At 42.7% G+C, this 23193-nt stretch overlaps 1 protein-coding gene and 1 long non-coding RNA gene across 2 annotated transcripts in view; one reads left to right on the top strand and one right to left on the bottom strand.

Moving 5' to 3' along the window:
• Positions 1-23193, bottom strand: part of THSD7B (thrombospondin type 1 domain containing 7B) — a 334900-nt gene that overhangs the window by 19307 nt on the left and 292400 nt on the right. The window contains exons 17-21 of the mRNA XM_075028934.1: positions 18984-19117; positions 18086-18239; positions 6963-7104; positions 5434-5549; positions 4809-4926 (exon numbers count right to left, since the gene is read on the bottom strand). Of these exons, the coding sequence (XP_074885035.1) occupies positions 4809-4926; positions 5434-5549; positions 6963-7104; positions 18086-18239; positions 18984-19117 (664 nt within the window). The remainder of the gene's footprint in view (positions 1-4808; positions 4927-5433; positions 5550-6962; positions 7105-18085; positions 18240-18983; positions 19118-23193) is intronic.
• Positions 13540-22879, top strand: LOC142031457 (uncharacterized). Its single transcript, XR_012650517.1, has 4 exons — positions 13540-13601; positions 15480-15759; positions 19017-19160; positions 21758-22879. It is a non-coding gene; the product is annotated as an uncharacterized LOC142031457 (long non-coding RNA).

Raw genomic sequence — 23193 nt, 5'->3', positions numbered from 1 at the left:
GCTGTGAGATTTTCGGGATGCCCTGGGGGGAGCTCTGCAGCCCCACCAGGCACGAGCTCCTGAAATGGCAGCTAAGGAAAAAGGAGGACTCCTAAGGTTAAAAGATCTGATGTCATTAGGAGGGACTTGAAAGCCTGAAGCATTCATCAAGCTATTTTAATTAAAGAAATAATTTTCTTTTGTACACTCTGTTTAACATCTTTCTAGCAAAATGTAAATGGGAAGATCATTGAATAGAAAACATGATTTTCCTTTTAAGAGGAATTAACAACCGTTCTGTATTTATTTACATTTTCTTTTCCTACAGTTGGTTATCCAAACCATTTAAACTCACTACATTCACAATGGTCAGCTGGTGTGTGACTCATTTAGTCTACCACTTTCTTTTTATACTGTGAATAAATCATCGAAGAAAGAAATTTCATTGAAATCTTTCTTTGCACAATCACCGCAGTGAGTTTCTTAAAGCTCTAATTTTTTTTTTCTCACTCCACAAAGATTATCTAGGTGCTCGGTTACCACTCAAGTAGCAGAAAAACTCCCCATTTTTACCTTTTAAATACCTTATCTTTTGCTGCCTATGGAGAACAGTATCTCACTGCATCTGAAATTAATTTGCTTCCAATACAAACTCTGGAAGAGTCAAAGCAATCCCAGTTATTTCTTTAATTTCCCAGTGAATTGGCCACATGTCTGATTCCTCTGCTCTGCAGTATTTAATGATACAAAAAATAAGACAGAAAGTGTGGTGAAAATGGAGAATAAGTGTTTCTTCATATGCTCAAATTTGTCATTAGTTTTGAAAGGGGGGAAAAAGAGGCTAATGCTGGTCACTTAAAATTCTGTTTTGCATCAGCAGCTAAAATTTCAACTCAGAAACTCAGGGTCATATTTTCAAATCAGAAGAATAAGATTTTTTTACACCCCCCAAAAAAATTCTTGCCATTCCTTGCATTTTATCCCCACAAAGTGATGTGTCGCAGCTGAAACCAAGATGATTAAAATTCCTGGTAGAGTTCATCCCAGTCAGAATTACTGACACATCGTTATCTGTTTGATGAGCGTGAGCAGAGTATATAAAACACAGCCCTATCGGGCAACCACAAGACTAAAGCAGGGATCAAGTTACTTAAATACAGCCCTGGAGGTCAGGCTAGGTCAAGTCACAAGCAAATGGGACTGGTGATAAGCGGGGCTTTCATCTACTTTCCACTGTTAGTCCCTCCAGCAGGCACTGGGGCATCCACGGCTTGGGGAGAGGTTTTGGTGGCCCCTCTTCCAGCAACGTCTCCCAGCACCATCAGACTGGGGCTTGACGAGTTTGAGTAGCAAGCGAGAAAAAGTCACGGAAGTTTCTTCTTCAGAAGGCAAAACCAAAAATGTTTTCCCAAACTGGCGATGAATCAGTGAAAAGGGTAACCACCAAATTTTTCAGTTGTGCACATCCTTGTCCCCCTCATTTCTGTCCCATGGGTCAGTCTGGTCTTGGGGCGCACAGCTCCGCAACCCGCTACAGTCTCTTCTGGGCTCTGAGGACTGAGCAAGGCATGGCAGTGTCTTCAACCCTGGGTTACTCAGGTAAATCCCGTAATTCAGCTGATGAAGTCAGCTTTATAAGTGGCAAAGCATGGGTTTAGGTGGGTGTATACTGTTTAGCACTCCTCTTAGACAACTTGGGAGAAATCATACGGGATTGGAAACCGTTTACGTAGAAAAATGCAGCATCCTTATGTATTCATTTGCCTTAACAATGGAAATACAATTTGCTGGGGATTATCCTTACCAAACATCTTTCCAGTAACTTTGATTCAGGCCGCGGGAGCATCATCCATTAATGCAGTACTATACATCTTTTCATAGCAGTACAGCAACTGATATGAGGAGCCCTAATATATAACCCAAGATCAGCCTAAAGCCCTAGCCAGCATCCTGAACAGATGCTGTGCAGAAATACAGCTGCAACGGGCAAATATCAGTTACACAGCTCCGTAGGCTCAGCGCAGGCAGGAAAGAGAGATCTACTTTACTCATCATCATTTATAAAAATCAATATATTCGCCTTTGGCTGCTGTGTACCAGAACCATATTAGCTGACAGTGCCACATACACAGCAGCATCACTTCATGTTTAAATGCATTGTTCCGTAAAATAAAACCTGAGCAAGAAAAAGGTACCACACATTAAAATATATCACAGCAAACCGTTACTGGAAGAGATGGACAGAATAAAAACGTTAGCAACAATGCTTGAGTTAAGAAACATATGAAAGCATAAATGCAGCAACACTAAATTTTGATCTGAATAATATTTAAATTATGTTTCTCTTTGAAGCTGTTTACGGTACTTCAGCAGGTCCTTCACACGCTCTCCAAGAAAAGCCAGAAAAGCAGAATATTATTGTGAGTGGAGCCAGTAATGGTGCGTACAACTGATTTGCTGTGTATTATTTCTGAGAAGCGTGCAACTAAGTCGTACATTTTAGCTTTATCAAATAGTAGGCAATTACTCATTTGGCAAAGGGAAGCCAAATCAGTGTACACTACAGCCAATTCCCACAGCTTGTTTATTGTCATCCTTTGGTTTTCCCTGTCATGTTTGAGGCTTCATCCTATTCTCATAAGTGCCCGTGAGAAACTCAGGATGATTTCAAAGCTGTTGCAGTCTATGAACCTTCAGGTAGGGAACCCTTACTGCATTCATCTGTGAAGTACCACCTGTAGATCAGTATATAATTAATGTCTTCTCTGTTAGTATCATCATCAAGTAGTATTTATAACCAACTGGAACTCAGTGAAGAAGCTGAAATGACGGTGTTTCTGCTGTTGGAACGACACAAAGGCCATGGCTGCAGGACTGGTGCCAAGGTCCCTCCATCACGGATGTTTGATATCAGTGTAGCTCCACACTTGATGGCTGCTGCAGCAAAACTCAGATCAGGACTGGGGCTGCAGTAAAATTAACCATATATAACTCAGATGCAAAGTACTGTTGTTTCATTGGCGCTCCTGCTTTGGGATGAGATCCAGAAGACTCTTGGGTCCCTGCAAAGCTATTCAAATGATAGAGAAGGACTGAGCAAAACTTGGCTTCTTTATGATACAAATTTTAAGAAGCTTTCCCAGCTGCTTAGCTGCCATAGGTTCACAAAACAGTATCTCCAGCTTTTAAATCGTATACGTCTATGGCCTGAACTGTACGAGCCAGATCTCTAGCTAGCAGTATAACTGAGTTACATAGAGTTAATGGAGTTAACTGAGTTAATAGAGTTATGATCTTTGAGGACCAGAAGATGACCCATAGGCTGAGCTGAGCTTGGGCTTGACTGTGTGGTTCAAGTAACGAGGTTGGCATCTACAGCGAGAACACTCACTGGAAGGTCTGCTTTGGCAGGGCATGGATGTTTCCAGTTTTCCTCTGCAGAAACCGAGCTCCGATTTAGGGCATGAAGTGCCTGCCCCTTGCATGCATTTGCAACCATCAGCTCTTTAACCAGTCTTTAGGATTTGCATAAGCAGTTCAGGATCAGGGGCAGAATACAAGACGTACCTTTACTCGAGTACATCCCTTTGCAAACTATGCAACGTAAGAGCTCAGAATGAAAAAACCTTCAGGCATTATATAGGGTGAGCTGCTCCTTTAGCATGCTAAAAGCCATAAAGAAGTTACAACCTCCTTTTGCACACGTAGCTCTGTTTATTTTAGTAAGTGACTGAACACTCAAAAAAACCATTTAAGTCCATTCAGCAACATGAGCATTAACACTCCAAAATGGATTTTGAACAAAAATAAAATTTTGAATTAATAGTATTCCTAGTGTGTTGTTGTTAAAACACTGTCCATGAATTATTCATTTCTGTTAAGAAAGCACTACTTTACGAAAGGGCTAAAAGCTGAGCAAAGAAAGAACACCACTAATCCAAATATTAAGCTTTTTCTGTAACATGCTTTGATCTCTGAAATCCATCTGAAGGAATCACTTTATGGAAGTTAAGAGCTTTTTTCTTTTTGACCTTAAGTGAATTTGATTGAAATATACATTATGGCTCTTGAATCTTAAAGACCATTAGCTGTACGTGTAATGCACATCAGAAGCCTGGGAAATAATGTCACAAGCTTATTTTGAACAAAACCTTCAACGCATTTCCTCATATCAATACTCAAAGGGGTTTTAAAATCATATAAAGTTAAAAAAGGTCCTAATCCTCTCTCTTTTTGTATGCTGGTGAGCATTACTGGCTATAGAAAACCTCGCTGAAGTTACTGGAGTCATACAAGTATTAAGGGACTTGTGGATACAGGATGGAGACAGAGGCATATACTAAATGATGAAAAATAGTCTTAGCATTTTTTCTTCAACGGGATGCAATTATGTTACTGAAAGTAACTTCACCTGAGGATTTGTATTTAGTCATTTATCTATTTCTTAAGAACCCTGTAACTCTCCCCAGCTCTTTGCTAGTTCTGCGTACTCCCCCTCTCTCAGGGGTTAATGTTTCCTATGACTGAATTCTGAGAGTTTGAATTAATTACCAAAATAATCCTCCAGGCATCTGTCTACCTGTTTCCTAAGTTGCGTTTTTCACTGTCGAGTACTTTGAAAACAGCCTGCTTTGTTCAGAAAACCCAACACCTCGGGACCTCGAGAGCGTCCCAAATCACCTCCGAAGGCTTCAGCGTGGCTCAGGGCGCTGCCCGCGCTCCGTACCCCGGCTCGGGGTCTGCCTGAGCCCACCCGGGGCTGGGGGGTCCCCTCCGCGCCGCATTGCTGAGGCGGGGAGAGGGGGGTAAGGGGGCAGGTGGGGACTCACCGCCGGCACCGCACGTGTGGGAGCACTGCGACCAGGCCGACCACGCCGAGAGCCGGCAGTCCACCGCGCACCCCACCACGCACCGACTGCTCGTCTGCACGGGCTTCTCCAGGCGAAGCTGTGAGATGAGAAGGAGACACAGGCGTCAGCCTCCCCGGGACCCCCCCCGCAAACGGCCACCTCCCACCACGGCCGGCCACCACGTCGGGGAAAGGAAAATCGGCAGTGACCGCGGTGGGACACCGGCATCGCCGCCTACGGGGAGCTTTCCCAAGGGTGCAATGGGTGAAAGGAGTCTGTCGGTGTTCGGGTCTTACTCTGAAAGGACAAGGAGAAACTTCTAATGGGCCGCAATCTCCCCGGTCACCCAGCTTTGCCGGAGCCACCGGGATGGCGCAGGATGGTTGCCGTGCCCCACGCGCTTGAGTCGATGCCACCCACTGACACCCTGGGGATGCTTTTGTTCCCCAAATCACCCCACCGCTGCGGTCCCACCACCGAACGTGACTTCTCCACCACCGACGGCCAGCGTCTGGGTGCGGACGGGAAGGCACCGGCTTTGTGGAAACCAAACGAACTGGCGGTCGTTTCCCCGCGCCCCCGCCCCGCGCTGTGCCATCCTCACCCGCTGGCAGAGCGTCGTGCTGACGGTGGCCCCGTCGCTGCGCTGGCAGCTGAGGAGGCGACGGCGCTCTCCGCGCCCGCAGGCGGCGTTGGCGCCCAGCTGGCACCCGCTCCAGCCTGCGGACACAAAGCAAAAACGCGGGCGCTGCGGGTCACGGCCGTCGTCCCGTTCTTCTCGTCTTTCTACCCAAGGTGGGGGGTATCTTCTTCCCCTAGCGTGGCGCTTCCCCGCCTCGGGCAGCCCAAACCCAAGAACGACCCGCAGAAAAGAAGGCCGCTCTTAAACCCCAGCAAGTCTCGGAGGAGAAACCGCTGGCTTTGCACTCAGGTATCCCCTTAGCGAAGCCGGTGCGTCGGAGTGCACAGAAAACTGTTAAACGCTGATAAAGTGTATCAGTTCAACCCAGTTGGCGCGTTTACAAGACGGTATTGTTTGAAGTAAAATTTCACTTTGATAAAATAGCTGGGGAAGTTTCTGAAGGGTGACTCTGGTTTCCATTATTTAAAACTAAGCTCTAATACTGGTGAAATAAAAAAAGTACTTCTAGTAGGAGAAAATTCATCTTATTACTTGTCCAAAATTATGATGGTCAGAATACAACTAAACTGGAATAAGCCTTAAAACACAATTTAAAATAAATAAAAAGCATAAGACAAACCACTAAAATTTCCATACACCACCAACAAATAAGAAGCATATGAGAAGAAAACCTATTACTTTGTGTCTTCTACCTCTGATAAACATGAACACATAAATATTCTGCATTTCTGAAATGTGATGATAAAAAAAGGCATCGTCCTGCTGCCTGTGTGTTTCTAGGGCTTTTATTTCAAATAGGCTGAGTTTATATTCAGATATTTTATCCTGTTTTGTTCTCCCTTCCCACCAGCCCCCCAAATCCTCTTAGATCTCTCCTCTCTCCACCTTTCTCATTTATCTGAGCTGGTCAAAACAAAAGGAATTTTTCCTTTTTTTTTTGTTTTTTGTTTTGTTTTGTTAGTTTGTTTGCAACAGATCTAATTGCTTCTAAGGTCCTAAATAATGCATTTTGCTCTGAATATCTTATGCCCACCCATATAACCCACATTTGCCTTCAAACCAGACTTTTGTTGGTATTATTGGCTTCACCCGAATCACACAGATGATACTCTTTTAACTGGAATTTTGCATTTAACTCTGTTGATAACCCACCAAAAAGAAGAGAGCCCATTTAACCTGTCTTATTTCCAGTGTACCTGCAATGACAACTTAAATTGAAAATTGTGCATTTGTTCACTAACCTGTGGACAAAAAAAAAATGTAGGCATGTAATTAACTTGAGTGAAATCAGTGATGTCTTTTCATAACTGTTTTAATGTCAAGGCTTTAACCAGCACCACTAGCAAACATAACTAAAAACACAACTGGAGAAAGCCTTTAAGGAGCTGAATCTTTTATACAAAGACATTTGGAAAAGCAGAACATCAATTTAATACATGTTGTAACTGCTGTCACTTCCTGCTAAGAGTATATTGGAAAGTTATACTCACCTGTTAGATTGTACTGATATTGGAAGCAATTTTGGTTAAGAATACATGGCTTCATTTGTGAATCTTCAGGGCAGGGCTTTGTATTGACAGAAGACCTTAGCACTTGTCGAGTTCGGGTTTGCATAATATTCGGATCACACACCTATATACAAAAGCGATGGACAGTACAAGAGACCCTAGTAAATCATACAGACACCAGCCGCCTGGGGTTGTTACATGCACATCCACGGCCGTACCGAGCTACGATATAATCATGCTTCTGTTCTAAAGATACTTAAAAGCATATGAAGGAAAAGAAATGTGGTTCAAAGGTAAGAATCCAATATTAATAAAAGTCATCTTTTGTCCACCCTGATTCAGCTATTTTAGACACTCCTATACTATTTATTTCCAACAGGATAAAGACCGTGCTGTTTTGCTGTGGTCTACTTTCCAACTCTTTCCAAGACTTCTAGTGAAATGTCATAGTACTGAATAATGGGACATTTGTAATTACATATCAGTTATGATGCTGACAACAAGATGGGGTGACTTTTCAAAGTATGTGATACAAATATTCATGGCCGACTGCCTATAAACCAGGATTCACTTGTTTACATTTTCACATGAATAAAAACCAATTGAGGCCAGTTTTCATTTGTGTTTGTACATCACAGGCATGAAAATTGTTTGGTTTTAGCAGCCCCCCATCCTCACTTAGTACTGTGGCATGGGGCTGTTTTCCTTTCCATTTCGCTGCAGACAGCAATAGTGACCAAATGCTTTCAGCCTTGCAAGAAACATCGCCTTTATGTAGAGGAAAGCATCTCCTCAATCCCACAAATCCCCTCCTGCAGCCTCCTGCTTACCCCTCCTCTGCAACGCAAGAGCTCTTCTGTTTGGATGTCACACGGAGGCATTGCCCGGCTCTGCCTATGCATTTCTACATTTTCCCCTTGGTTTACTTAATTTGGGGCTATAGCATAAGCACTGGCTGGGCTATGGTGAACGCAGTGCCACTGCTGGTGTCCCAGCCCTGCCTGTCGCATCCGTGTCTTATGCCAAGGGAAAATATTTCAGGATGAAGGGGTCACAACGCCAAAGATTAAATGCCTGTGGCACCGGGCAAGGCTAAGGTGAAGAGCACTAAGGATTGCTGCTTTGTCTCTTTAAATGAAATCACAAAAAAGTCTAAATAAGCTTATTCTGAAGCCAGGGTGATTACGGGAATACGTAATAGCCATTTCAGCTGCAAGGCTGGGACAGAAAAGCAGCCCCAAAGGCACAGGCTGCTGAAACTCAGCAGAGTTTTCTGGCAACCCAGTACAACAGCAATGGGTGTGTAGAAGCGGTCGCAGCAAACCTAATGGAAATAAATCCCTATTAAAGGTATTCACAGCCATTTACTGAACAAGATGACCTATTTAACTCCTAACAGTCTCTCATTTGGACTAAAGATTGCTCACGAACAGCAAAGAAAACCGAAAAAACAATGCATGTAGAAATATGTTTTCATAAATGCTTGGGAATTTAAAACATGATTTTTCTATAGAGTACTTTAATTACAAAAAATAACGAGCAGTTTAAAACCACAGGCTTATTATCATGCAGTGAACTGCCTGCAAACACTGAACCCTGCACGGGTGAAATTATGGATAATTCCTGTATTGTGAATATTAAAGAGAAATGTAATGGCGTTGCAGCATAAATCTAGACCTCAGACTACTGTAAACTGGATGAATTGCACAGATGATAGCATAAACAAACAGAATAAATATCAGGACAAATAGAAAAAAAAGTCTGGTCTAGTCTTAAAATACACCGTCAGGGTCTATTTTCCTTACGCTCACACTATGTGAGGGAAATTCTATTATGTTCTTATTGCTGACACACACCTTGTCAAATTATTTTGAATGGTAATCTTATTCGAACACCAGTGGTCATCTAAAATACCCAATTGTTCTTAATTATCTGAAAATTAAACCTCTGCTAAGCGTTTACCAATAGTTTACTGCCTTTTCCACAACTAATCTGATTGTTCATCCTCACAACTAACGCTAATAACTTAAATGATTTGCCAATAAAACAAAGCAAATTAAAAAAAATCAAAGAAGGTATCTCAGTAGCTGCTTCTAATTAATGTTTCTCTGCATTATGTCACCAAAGGGAAAAAAAATCCATGAAAGCTGTGACAGAAGTTAAGTCTGTGCCATCTGGGAAATACCTGCTTTTGCTCCCTTTGAAATAAGAACCTGCAGACAGAAAATATGCATCATTTGTAGATAAGTATCTTCTTTTAATAAAATAGCGTTTTTTCCCCCGTCTAGCATGCTCCCCATTGTGCTCAATTACAGGGCACTGACGCAGCTCAATGCTGCACATGCTGTCATACAGCCACCCGCATTTCCTGGCTAGCAGGACCATTTTCCCTCTCAGATGTCCTCCTGGTGGGTAGCAGACCAGTCTAACAGGTCAAAATCTAGCTGGTGTTTGCCAGGATCCAAATAAATGACTGGTTTACTGCAGCTCTGAAGCCGGCGTTCTCACTGCGCTGATGAGCCATGTTGTTCAGAAGCCAGAGCGGATGCGATAAGCTACCCACTTTTACCAGTTTTGAATAATAAAGAATCTCTGTAGGAAAAGTGTTCATTTAATCAAGCTGAGTACACGGGAAACATGCAAAAATTCAAAGTCGGCAAACTGTAACTAATATCCTGTAATATTATTTGTTGAATTTCTCTTTACGTCAATTGAGAAGTCAATTTAGTTTTATAATTGATTTTCTGGCCTTACTCTTTCAAGTTAACTATGTAAAAAATTGAGCCAAATATATATGGAACTGACTAAGCAGCAGGAGGGAATGACTTGTAAAGAAAAAGATGAAAGCTGGGATTTTCAAAGGAGCAAGAGGGAGCTGAGTATCCAGCTACCTTGGAATCTCAGTGGGCTTGGGTGCACAACTCCTGCAGGACCCCTCCAAAATCCCAGGCTGGAAAAATTAAATATTTACGATGTGGCAAAGGTTGAGGAATGGCTTGGCAGACTCAAAGTCATTAGAGGATGTGAATGGTTAAAATTAAAGAAGAGGGATTGTTTCCAGTGGGGAGATGCTGAGGGTATTAACAAGCAATAACAAAGAGAAGTGTGAAGGCTGCAAAGCACAATGATGATATTATGTCACCATTGTCACCACTGCCATCACTTTCAATCCGCCAGATACATACTGTCTGGTCCTGAATTTGGATCTTAAAAAATACTGAGAGAAAAACCTATCACCATTAATGGCAAAAACAATTTTAGGAGGTAGGACAGAAAAAGCAATCAGTAATATTACAGAAAAGGCAGCAAAAAAAAAGAAGTATTACTTGAGTAATTAAAGAAAGAAATTATCACAGAATTAATGAAGATTTGGGCAAGATTACAGAAGGGGTTGATTCTGAATATTCTCACAAATGAAGAAAATGACAAAAACAACTTGACTGTTCAAATGCTCTTCTATATGAAATAGTGAAGGTGATGTTCAGATACACAGATCAAGACTGGATCTGCTCTACCCCACTAGGAATCCAAGTTTCTTATCTACAATTTTGGGGGTTTTAAATAAATAAACACCATTGTGATTCAGCAACCTTTTACTGAGTATATTCACTTACAACTCCTCTCTTCCCAGTGAGTGGATGCTGTACTTTTAGAGACATTATTTTACTTCCAACTGTTCTATTAATAACTACTACTTTGATCATAGATTGAGCTTTTTTTAAAATTATTTTTACATTAAGTGAGCCATTACCTCCTGTAAGGTAATCACAACTGGTTTGTGCTCAGCATTAGACAACATTTCTTCTACAGTGGAAGCACAAGGAAAGAGGAAAAGGTGCAGCCAACAACACCATTAAGAGAAAGGCAGGTACATACAATGGAAGTGTTCAGTAGTGAGAGTTTAACTTTCACTTGTATTTTTGAGATCATCTCTTTATGGTCATGCTACTTAATTTTACGACTGTGGTTATAAATCCCATAACTAGTTACCATAGTTGGAACAATGGGGTAGAATTGGGCGTAACAGCAAATCTCCTTACACAGAAATTGAAAGCCAAGGTGATAGACTTAGATTGTAATGATTTATTAAGATAGATTTAGGCAGCGTCAGAGCCAGGTGGTGGTTGAACTGAGCACAATGCAGAACCCTGTGCAGGTGCTGAAGCTCTCCACACGCACAGAGCTCACTGATCCATGCCAGGGTCCAGATCGAGCAACTCTTGCACAGACCTCATGTAGTGGAAAGAGAAAAAGAAAGTGGGGTGGAATTCAGCCTCTCGCTTGCATCTCGGTTCCAAGCACATCTCCAGTGAACTGCAGTAAGAGCAACTCTGGAGACTTGGCACCTTCACCTATCTTTCCAGGAAACTGAGGCTCTGCTCTGCTAGAGGGTTGGTGCCAGCAGGAACGACAAGTAATTCTTGCTGTAGCCTGGGGACCGTCAGACTTTAGTGCCTCCTGAGCAAGTGGAAAACCTTTGTCCAATTTCTGCCTCTGTTCTGGACAACTGAAAACCACTTCTGACACCACCCAGACTAGAAATAGAGTAAAGATTTATGGACCAAAGAAGGACAATGGATACGGGTGCCAACTGGCCACAAATATAAGAGAGGAAACAAGTCCTAAGAAACAGAGGTAGCTGTGATGCATGAAGGTAGAAGGTCAGAGGCCTGGAGAACTCCATGTACCTTCAAGGTTAGGTGCCAACTCAGTTTGGCAGTTAAGTTTTACAGACTATGTTGTTTGTTGGATTTAGTCCAGATTCCTTCTGGATGACTGTAAGCAATGGGGCATGTGCTTCCTTTGGAATCAGTGGTAGGAATGGAAATAATTTCTGGATGGAAATAATAACAGGGACCTAACTCAGATCGTACATTAACAGCCTACAGCAGTAGGACGTCATACACAGACACAGTAAGTTTCTTTATGTGTATAACTATATTGTCCCAGCCTATTTTATTGTATTAAATCTCACCATTTCCATTATTCTTTTCTATGAAGTGTGAAAAAAGTTGAGCTAGAGCCAGGGATCTATAGGCCAGATTATATAAACCACTACAGAAACAAAATATTCTGAAGCACTGAATATAAATGTACATAAAATGTTAAGGTAGGAATGAATCAGAGTTCTTCCCAAAGGACCATTTAGAAATTATAAAAGCAATCATCTTGAATCTATGGAGGAATTCTTGGCATTATTAATACTGCATTTTTTAGTATTTCTTTTAGCCAATCATGTTTTTCCACCATGAGCACTTGTCACTATTTTCAGCTAACATAAAAAGCGAGGGACACAAACATACACAAAAGATGTACCCAGCCTTTGCTCCAGACAATAACAGAACAGACAAAGCACAGAAAGTTTGTTCTGGAAGAGAAGGACATTAAATAAAATAAAACTGCAAGGTTATGAATGCTAAGTTCCAGAGTAAGAGCTGTTAACATATCACACATTAATATACACTACTAGACCTTCTTTGTGATGGATTTTAAAAGCTGTCCATTGATCTAGGCTCTCATATGCATCATAATTGTACAGCACAAAGGTTGTAACCCATTAGAGAGCCCCTTTAAGCTGTTTAATTTATCAAACTGCTTGTATAATGCATACTGCACTATAAATAGCCAGCCACATTATATTTAACTGGCTATTCATAAGGAAACATACAACCTCAAACTAAGGTAAATGCATTGCCAGCCACAGGATTTGACTATTTTTAACAGTGCAATGAACCGTTATATTGTTCATGCCGATGTGGATGTTTTGTAACAATTTAACAAGCCATTTACAATAACATGAGCAGTCTTTTGAAATGAAAATGTATTTGCATAAGTTTTCTTTTTGAGATGCATCTAAGTTCTGAAACCTTACCTGCCTCCATATATAACCATTACTTTTTAAAAAACTATTATTAATAAAGATGAGTAAACCCAAAACAAATCTAAAAAAATACAGCAGTTACCAACTTTTTGATAAAGCTATACAAAAAATCAAGTCACAGCTACGCATAAGAAGTGCATGTTCTTCCAAAAAGCCTTGGACCAGCATAATTCTCATGCTTGACCTGAGTAAATTCTCTCTTGGGCAAGAAATACAACTCTGTGCAAACATCATGCTTCAATCCAGCCTCCACACTGCAGGTCCTCTGCCAAACCTACGTATAAAGGTACTAGTTGTGATGAAGACTTTGGTAATGCACGCAGTGAGCCCCAGCGTCTACAAGAGTCCCCAACTTCTCTTCCAGTTGGCATTTCCAAACTGCAATGACTCTGACTCGCATCTACGATGAAAGTCACTGCAAAACCCGAGAGCTGGCTGTACTGCCTGGTGCCACTTCTAATATGATCAGTTGCTACAACATTACACTCCCCTCGCAGATTCAAGAGAGTAATAACTCAATTGTCGCAAGTCCTGAGCATTATACATCGCTATTGATCCATGAGGAAAATGCTCGCTGAAACAGAGACAGCTGTTCTCACTCACTAGACATGTAACCTCCTAAATGAACTAATTTCAGACCGCTTGGAATTAGCTGCTAGAAATGCCAACAGCTGAGGCAAACAAGGAGGCCACTCCGAGCGGCTACGGGGGCTGTGACAGCTATCCACACGACAAGAGAGGTAACAAAATAAATTTGAGGTAATTATTTCAGGGACTTGTAGCACAACTCGCATATTAACTCTTTTTAAGAATGCTTTGATGAATTCAATTGAAGTCAATTAATTACATTTCCAAGTCAGATGAATACAAAGTCGAGACACTGCAGGAAGTGCATGTTATTCGATCACTGAATATGTAACAGAGATGATAGGATTTTGGTTTCCAGATTGTTTAGCTGGGTCTTTGAGCAATCAAGTGATGATGTCTGACTGAACACACTATTGTAGCTGGAACGAATACGAAATCTCTGAAGCAAAACGCAAGTCAATCTAATTTGCTTATGGTTTTTTTTTTCTAACTAGCAAGCTTCAAACTGTTACTTTAAATGGCTTTAAAGCCTTGATATTCAAGTTACGTGGATGTTACTTAGCGACAAAGAAGAAAACTTTATGAGCCAAAAAATAGTCTTCAATCAGAGGGAAAACCATTTTGAATTTACGTCTCACAATAGAGAATGTGAGAAAAACAGGGAAGCTTTAAATCAGTAATTATGAGTTTCTCAAATCCAGTAAAGAGACAAAACCTCAAAAGTAACCTCGGCAGCTGCATTTCTAGGTCACGGCAAAGTGTCATTAGAGGAAATATTAAAATTCAGCTTTGTGTAGCAGGGTTAAATAGCACTATAATCAAGATGCAAGAATTGCAATTCAGTTGGAAAATACACATTAAAGAATTGTGGGATCATCTGAAATTACAAAAGACCACCCTAGAAACACAAATATTTAAAAGCAAAAGGGAAATGCAGCCAAAAAAGTAGAACAAATACAATGTTTTGGAAGAAAGAAGTATTGAAGAAAATACTTCCTATTGACAAAGCAGTCGCTACCTTTATGACTCATTGATTTCAACATGATTCAAGATCATTTACCATCCTGAAAGTGCAAAATTCACATAGGGAGAGTACTGCTACAAGATAAAACCGAGTAATACCCTAGAAAGTATCCAGAGTACAATGACATATTGACAAAAGGTACACTGGATAATCTAAAAGGCCTTTTTATATTCAGCTGATAAGAGTTAGTTATTCTGCTATCAGGATGAATTTATTAACACCACTATAAAATATGAGCAGAACACCAAAGGAACTGGAAAAGAATTCTCACCTGACCAAAAGCTTAGGTAAATATCTCAAATAGAAGAGCTACTCAGGCAAAGATGAGGCTGAAATTGTGATTGTTCATTTCTTACAAACTAGAATTTGTCAAGTTTCATAAATCCTCTTTATCTCCAGCAAGCCAAACATGACCAGAGATACAGGAAGATTTCCTGGAATCCTCTTTGGCAGCTGCCTCACAAGCGTGCTACAATTAAAAGTGCCAACTATTTTGATATGAAACGTAAATGGGCTTGAAAAAGAGCAGCCAGGATGTACGGTTTTGCTTTTTCATTGCAATATGATGTGATCCTTCAAATTTTTCTGATTACTTAGGGAAGAGAAAGGAGCCATACTTAGAAAACGGGTTTTTGGTGAATATTCAAAAAGCATTTCATACATCCTCAGAAGACAGGCATTTATTTCCAGTTTGGCATGAATCAGAAATCATGCATGAATATACCAGCTATTGAGCAAAATTCCCTCAAACGCAATTAAGTAGACAGCTCTAACGAGCAAGAGGTTCTATGCATGCAAACTTACCGATGTGTTTTTTGGGCTCCATGGGAAGACATTAAATGCAAGGCTGGAGGCACAACAGGTCTGACCAAAAGACTTAACATGAGATGCAGACTCCTATATTTGGGTGTCTATATGTAGGGTCTCCATGCGAGGTCCAGACCCAAGCTCTCACTTGCAACCAGTGGAGCTATTCAACTGACCATACGTAGCTCTTCCCTTACAGACAAAACGGGATCCTCCGTAGGCTTCATTGCCTTTGTAACTTCATTGACAATGTCCACCAGCTTGTGGCCATTCTCAGTGACCACTTTTCCTAGTGGCGACCCAGGAGATGGAGGGCTGCATTAATTACCCTGGTGCTGGCAATGACTCGCTCCTGGCCACCGCTTTTCCCTCAATCCCTGCCCCATCACACCAGTACCCCCACATATACTGAAGCTACACCGTCGCCATGGTACAGCCATTCTGCACTTCCAGCAAGCCCAGCACTCGGCTCGGAGATGGTAAGCATGTGGAGCCTGGGAGGCACTGTGCTGTGTGGTCCTCTCTCAAAACTAAACACAAATAGCCAGATGTCGTGGTTTAACCCCAGCTGGCAACTAACCACCACCCAGCCGCTCGCTCGCTCCCCTCCCCATGGGATCAGGGAGGGAATCGGAAGGGTAAAAGTGAGAAAACTCGTGGGCTGAGATAAAGACAGTTTAATAGGGAAAGCAAAAGCCATCCATGCAAGCAAAGTGGAACAAGGAATTCATTCAGCACTTTCCATGGGCAGGCAGGTGTTCAGCCATCTCCAGGACAGCAGGGCTCCATCACATGAAATGGTTACTTGGGAAGACAAACGCCATCACTCCAAACGTCCCCCCTTCCTTCTTCTTCCCCCAGCTTTATGTGCTGAGCATGATGTCCTATGGTCGGGGATATTCCTTGGGTCAGTTGGGGTCAGCTGTCCCGGCTGTGTCCCCTCCCAACTTCTTGTGCCCCCCCCCAGCCTCCTCGCTGGTGGGTGGGGGGAGAAGCAGAAAAGGCCTTGACTCTGTGTAAGCACTGCTCAGCAGTAATGAAAACATCCCTGAATTATCAACAGTTTTCATCACAAATCCAAAACAGAGCCCCATACTAGCTACTGTGAAGAAAATTAACTCTACCCCAGCCAAAACCAGCACACCGGAGTAGCTATAAAAAGGAGACAGCACTGCTGTAAACTCATCAAAAGGAGGGTTTTATCTGTCCATAAAACTTCAAGCTGTTTATTGCCTCATATCTGGACAGAACTATTTAAACACATGCTCCATCAGCACACAGTCATCTCAGTTTCACAACAAAGCATTGCAGAACAGCTTGTGAAAACATATTGTTCAGTTAATTGCATTGGCATACAGATGCCCTCACATTTATGAATTAACATCTACCATGGCAAAAGGATGTACAAACAGACACAGGGACTGTGGCTCTCAGCCCTGTGACTGCCAAGAGCTGCGCTGCCTGATGGAGTGCAGCCCACGAGCTCTGGGCATCCCTTTCCTGCTTCTGTGGGCTACAGGGGCTTCACCATTGCCAAAGAGGAGCCTTCAGGGTGTCTTAAGGATACTAGGGTGCTTAAAGCTTCAAGCAGTCCTTCGTAACCAACTGACTGCCACCAAGGCACCTGAAAAATACCCAATGGCCTTGAGGATCTCTGCGTTAGTTTAGCGCATGCTAAAAGGAGGAAAATCTATCTCTGAAAAAAAAGTCAATGGCAAAGAAACAGCCCAACCACAGTGGGACTTTGAAAGGTATCCAAGCGTCTGTATCGGTTGCAAGAGCATTATACTTCATCAAAGCTATGCTGCTCAGGAGGAGGCAAATGCAGGAAATGAAACACAAGATTTTATTTGACATGTTCTTACTGAGTATATTGATACGCTACACAAAATATTACGGAAGGAAATTACCTGTGTCAGCAGTAGTATAAATACCTGTCCAATAACCACTGAGACTTTTGATAATGGCCCTGTTAACACTGGGGCAATGAATATATGTTTGTCACTTAAATACATCAAGCAGGTCTATTTAAAAAACCCTGAGATTAAACCTGGCACCTATTTCAACACCGATCAGAGAGAAACAATAGGTTTGAAATGACATGCTTTGAGGCCAGAGAGTTTTCACAAGACAGAATTTGCAGCTTCTTTCCATCTTGCACACTTAGGAAAACACAGAGCACTTGGCAGTGGCTTGAATCCCTGCATAATTCACAAAGTTTTGAGTATTTCATGACATGACAAATTGTTCAGGCATCTTGCTGCCATGCCCTTCTGTTGCTGTTGCCTCAAATCTTCCCTCAAGGTTTTGAGGAGGAGGAGATGCTGGACAGAAATAGTGTCTGTTGGGAAGGAAGAGCTGTCATTCCCTCAGGCCTAAGACCTGTCCGGAGGAGTGCCACCACCACGGTTTACCGGCAGGTTGTTATGGCAGACGTGTGTCACTTACAGAGCTCTCCCTTGTGAATATTTCCTAACACAGACAGCCCTTACTGCAGCTAGAATACCGGTCCCTTCACCCACTCTGCTGGTGTGGGTCCTCTCCCATAGACCAAGCAGAAGGATGTGTTGAATCAACTGTCACAGTAATAACTCTGTGTTTTACTAACTAACTTTCTATAGCTCAGCCTCTATAGAAATACAAGTATCTCCAGATTCAACCATGCTGGCGGGATCCATTAAACCTGACCTCCCTCAGAAATTACTTTACTTTGTTAGAAACTAACTATCTCATGAAATAGTTGAAGGACAGAGAAGACCGACGTGTAAGGAACATTGCCACAGAGACACAAGCAGGAGAGCCTACCTGCGGACACTTGCTCCACTGTCCCCAGTCAGACACCGCACACTCACTGGGACAGTACAGGCTACACTTCTGCGTTAGATCTGGGATTTCAGCCTGATTACACAGTGTGTTGGGCACAGTCTCCCCTCCGTGGTCCTCAGCAGTACTCACACACCTACACAGAAAACAGACATTTTCATTAGAGGATCACCAGCGTACTGCAGAAGTGATGGATATCAACAGGTCTGCTCGACCCCATATAGGACACTACATGTAACACAATAGCTATACACAGCACGGCTGGTCAAAAAGCAGAATTAATCATTTTAATGCAAATCAAAACCAGCTACATGCATGACACGCTTTTGTTACTCTCAGATTTCAGTAACTACTTTCAATAAACATTTCAAACTTCATACAGAGGGATTTTAACTTTGATCGGCTGACAGATGAGCGAACAGAAAATGACAACCAGCAAGAACAAACCTTTGTGCTTCTGCTAGTAACATCTGAACATTTGGAAATAACTCAGCATTTCCCCGTGCCTGGGGAATGAATATTCACTAATAATGAACGTCACTCCGGCGTGTGCAGTGCCATTACTTGGGGAAAATGCTAGCAAATCAGAATATGGAGGTTTGCACCTCAGAGGGCTTTATGCATATATGGCATTTAGGTTGAAGAATTCTAATTTAAACATCATGCCTTCTTCCTAAAAGACGTCTTGATCGTAACACAAGGCTGCACCTCTGAGATGCTTTTCCTGTAAAACATTGCACATAAATGCATGTTTCTTTTAATTTGAAATACACTGGGCTCAGCAATGTACTCACTGTCAGATGGCCAGATATTGCAGCTTTATGCAAGTATGTATCAGGTCTTTTTAATCTGGAGTACCTGTGCTTTTGTCTTCACGCACCTGACTTTCCTCGTTTGTATTCCTTCTCCACAGTGGAGGGAATTTTGTTCGCTGTTGATTTTGCACGGAGACCACGGTTCTACTACCCAAGAATACTGATTGCACTCGCTGTCGCATGGGACTGCCTCGTACACCTGCCAGGAGAAAGAATCAAAACTGTTCATTTGAACTATCCAGGTTAGCATCTCTGCAGAAACACCTCAGCCAAACTCAGGAAAGAGTATGCTGAAAAATATTCTGGCTTACACTCTTTATGCTAAGGGTGTTGTAATAGCTTTAAGTTCATTTATTCATTATTGACTTGCCAAGGGATTTTTAAGTATATAATAAACAGTAGTATGCATGCAGCATCTTACCAAACAGGATAAATAACAGCTATTTCCTGCAGCCAGAATAGGAACTCCATTACAATTTCATTTGCTCTGACTGCTCTCGCTATAATCTATCACATGTCATTCACCAGGACCGTAGGTACTGCATCCTTTTGTGTTTCGGAAGGTACAAACTTAAAATCAGCACTCATTTACATCTGGTTCTAACATATCCTTGTGAGTAATTTACCATAAAAGAATGAAATTTCATGCGTCCTACAAATTTCATTTTTATACACAAAAACCGTAAATGCTTTTTTCCCAACAAGTGACTTATCTCTAACACATCTCCTAATCAAACACGACCATGTATTCAACTGAACTATGGTATCTATGTAGAGAGAGAAATACAGCCAAAAGCTTGATAAACATTTTTAAAAGGTGCCAGATATTCAGGTTGTTAGAAGCAGCACACTGAAATATAGTACATTTAGGTTTAAACAAATGAATGCATCAACAGTTCTATTACAGTAATGAATAAAAGTTATTTATTTTAAATCCAGTTTGTGTGCAGAAGCTGGTTTGAAGATACAGTGTTCTCTGATGCTTTGTAAGAAGCACAATGCTCTGCCCTGGAAAAATACAGCGCACCTAAAATTTCTTTTTCTGCACACCAAAATCTCCTTGGCCTTGCTGCTGTGGAGCCATTCAGTTCTTACCATTAAAATAACTGTAAATCTATGGCCTTCCTCCCAACTACCCCCCCCCCCCAAAAAAAAAAAAAATATTCAGCCACAGGTTTAATAATTGATAGCTTAATTTTAAAATAGCAGATTACAACTATGTATGTTGTGGCCACAAAAATAAATAAACTTTATGTGCAACATTTTGGAGGGGGGGGGGCAAGGAGATCGAGATACCAGTCTGAAAACAAAACTGATGCCCCATCAGATAATTACATTCATATCAAACAAAAAGAAGGTAACTTGCTAAAGAAAACCCCTCAGGAACAGAAAATGTCAGAAACTAATTTTAACTGTGGGTCTGCCTATACATTGTGCATAGATTTAGCAGAGAGGAAAGAGTAAGAGAAGCTGAAAAATGCAATATACGTGAAGAAGAAAAGAAAGGAAAGAGGGAAACAGAAGTCAGGACTGGTGGGGGCAAGCACGGCATGAACTAGTAAGAGCATCACATTTCATGCAGAGGAAAGGGAAAGGGAGGGGAACGAAGAGGGCAAAGGCAGTAGTATGATTAGTACCATTTTTCCTACATATTATTACGCACAAGTTCTTTTTCACGGTCTGTGCACAAATAACATGAACGAACGTACAAAATGTATTAGGACTATTATGCCAGGGATGAAATACGCACAGCAATAACGTTTGGTACAACTACCTTCTTGCACAAGTGAGCGGGGTCACCCTGCAGCTTTTTGGGGGAGCGCGAGGGGTGTGCGACGTTTCTAGCGTCCGCTGGGCCCGCACAAAGCTCTTCGAAAGATCGCAGTGCACCTCAATCACTCGGTACGGGCTAACGACTTCTGCATGCCGAGGTGGTGGTATTTGGCCTAACTACATGCTATATAGGTATCTATGTACTGTACAAAGTGCATATAGAGGCTAAGTTTCCTAGACTGAGCGAGCAGTACCACAAATGCTGCTAATTAACTGTGCAGCCATGCTCATTAACACTAACTGGTGTATACAAGAGCAAAGAGAGAAAGTACCCGCTGAGCGGGACCCGTGCTCAGCATCAGCAAGCGGGGAGCCCGCAGGCACGGCGAGATGCTGCAGCACACCGAGCCCGGCACGAAGCCACCGTCCTGTCCCGGCCAGCCTGTCATCGTTAGAGAGTTACTGACTCCTGCAGCCATTTCCCTGCACGCGCCGGGGGGAGAAGAACAATCCCTCTTTAGGCACCGCAAAGCCTTCACGTTCCCCCAAGACAGCCAGGAGATGGATGGAGAGACAGGGAGTATTTATTAGTTTCCCTGCTCCGTGGGGGGGAAGGAAAAACTACGCTCTGCCTGTGTTGTCTGACAAAACATACTGCCGTCTGCAGGAGACGATTAGTTGAAGAGGGAAATGTGCGCTTTAGGCACGATCAGAGTTTCCCTTGTCGCAGAGGGGAGGCAAAACCAAGAGAGAGAGAAGCGCCAAACTTCTCAAGAACTGGCTGCCGGCAGGCAGGGAACCTGCAGCCTGGGGAGGAGATATCTCAGTGGGCAGTGTTAAGGGAGGTAAAATTTATTAATAAGTTTATTAAGAGCTAGGTGGGTGCCTGTTCCTGCTCTTTAGACTTTTGGAGAGAAAGACGAGGTTGGGAGAGGCTGGGAGGTGACGGTGCAGGTGCTGCCTGCTCCCCTCCGCGAGCACGGCAGGGCAGCTGGGGCAGGCACAGCAGAGTGGCTTTAGGGATTTAAGATTCTTTTCCTCGCTCTAATTAATAACCCTTCCTCAGGGTTAGAGGATATCACTGTGAATCCCACAGGTCACGACACCAGCACTGCCAGCCCTTCAGTGCTCACCCTGCCTGCAGCAAGCAGCCTCTGCTCCTCGCCTGGACGAGACCAAGAGCTTGGAAATCCCTGCTCGTTGTCTCAGTGACCTCTCAACGCTCTGCATTACAATCTGTTAACCTCAGACCTCTCCGAACGAGCAAAGTCCTGCAGACAGCAGTAGAGGCCTAACACCAGGAATTTGCAGGAAACTGCATTTCCGTGGTCAAAACCTCCTGCGGCATTTACCTGATGTGATTTCTGTGTAAGAAAACCAGCAGGGTTTGGGCAGGGATGGGATGCCACGTGAACTAAAATCTATCCGATGAAACGTGTGAGGACAAAACAGAGATCCCATATGCAGTGCCACATATACACGTGATGTGAAGTGATACTTCAAATGCACTCTTTCAAGAGCAGGCAGGATTGCAATAATAAAGCCATTAGTAGAGCATTTGTATTCTGCTGTCTAATCGTGTCAAGCTGGTACGATCACACGTGAAGCCCCATCAGCTCTCCTCCTCCAACAGACATCCCGCTCTGCACCAGAGGGCACACAGCGCTGGCCGTGCGATCCCTGCTGTACTTTAATACCCAGGGGGTTTGCTGCTGACCCATTCGGTACCTCCAATTCGGTCAGGATTCCCAGGTTACACTCACCACCAAAACCCCGAAATATAATTGTTACAAATAATCCTAAGTTATTGTGCTGACACCATTGCACGTCCCGTCTGCGAACAACCTCTCTCCTCTGCCCTGCATCGGCGCCGAGTAATGCCATCTCTGGTAGAACCTCTGAGGCGCCGGGAAGGTGTAAATAACCACCACGCGTCATTGGGAGGGACAGATTTCTTCAGAGCGAGTTACAACGTGTATCGGTTATACTCTGTTTTGCTTTTAAATGGGAGTCTCAAAGAGATGCAAGATTTCCATGGGTGAAACTCTGTGGGTATGCATTTCGGAAGCTGTGAATATAATTTGTGACTCTACCTTTGCATTTAAAAAACACAGTGATGTGGCACGTGTTCCTTTCTTCCACAGGAAAATGTTTTCCTCCTGTTTCTCTCTCCTGGCTTGCCATCATTTGTTTTCAGTCACTTCCAATTCCTCTTTTCTTGTATTTAAAAAAAAACCAAACCAACAAACCTTAAAGCCTTTCATTCCTATCTTTTGCTAACAGCTGTGGTACTTAAGGAGGTCAAACAGATGATGTTCTTGATTTTGCATTTTCAAAGGATTTCGGCTAAGCCTTGCTGTTCTTTGGGTCTCACCAACCAGGGGAACCTGGGATCACTTCTCACCTCCCGGCTCCATGGGAGCACGCTGCCCTGCCCCTGAACAGTGGTGTCCTCACTGCTCACCCAACCCAGGGACCCAAAGTGCCTGAGCCTGAGAGGGT

This window comes from Buteo buteo, chromosome 5, assembly GCF_964188355.1.
Source record: "Buteo buteo chromosome 5, bButBut1.hap1.1, whole genome shotgun sequence".
NCBI lineage: Eukaryota > Metazoa > Chordata > Aves > Accipitriformes > Accipitridae > Buteo > Buteo buteo.
This window is presented reverse-complemented; position numbering and strand designations above follow the sequence as displayed.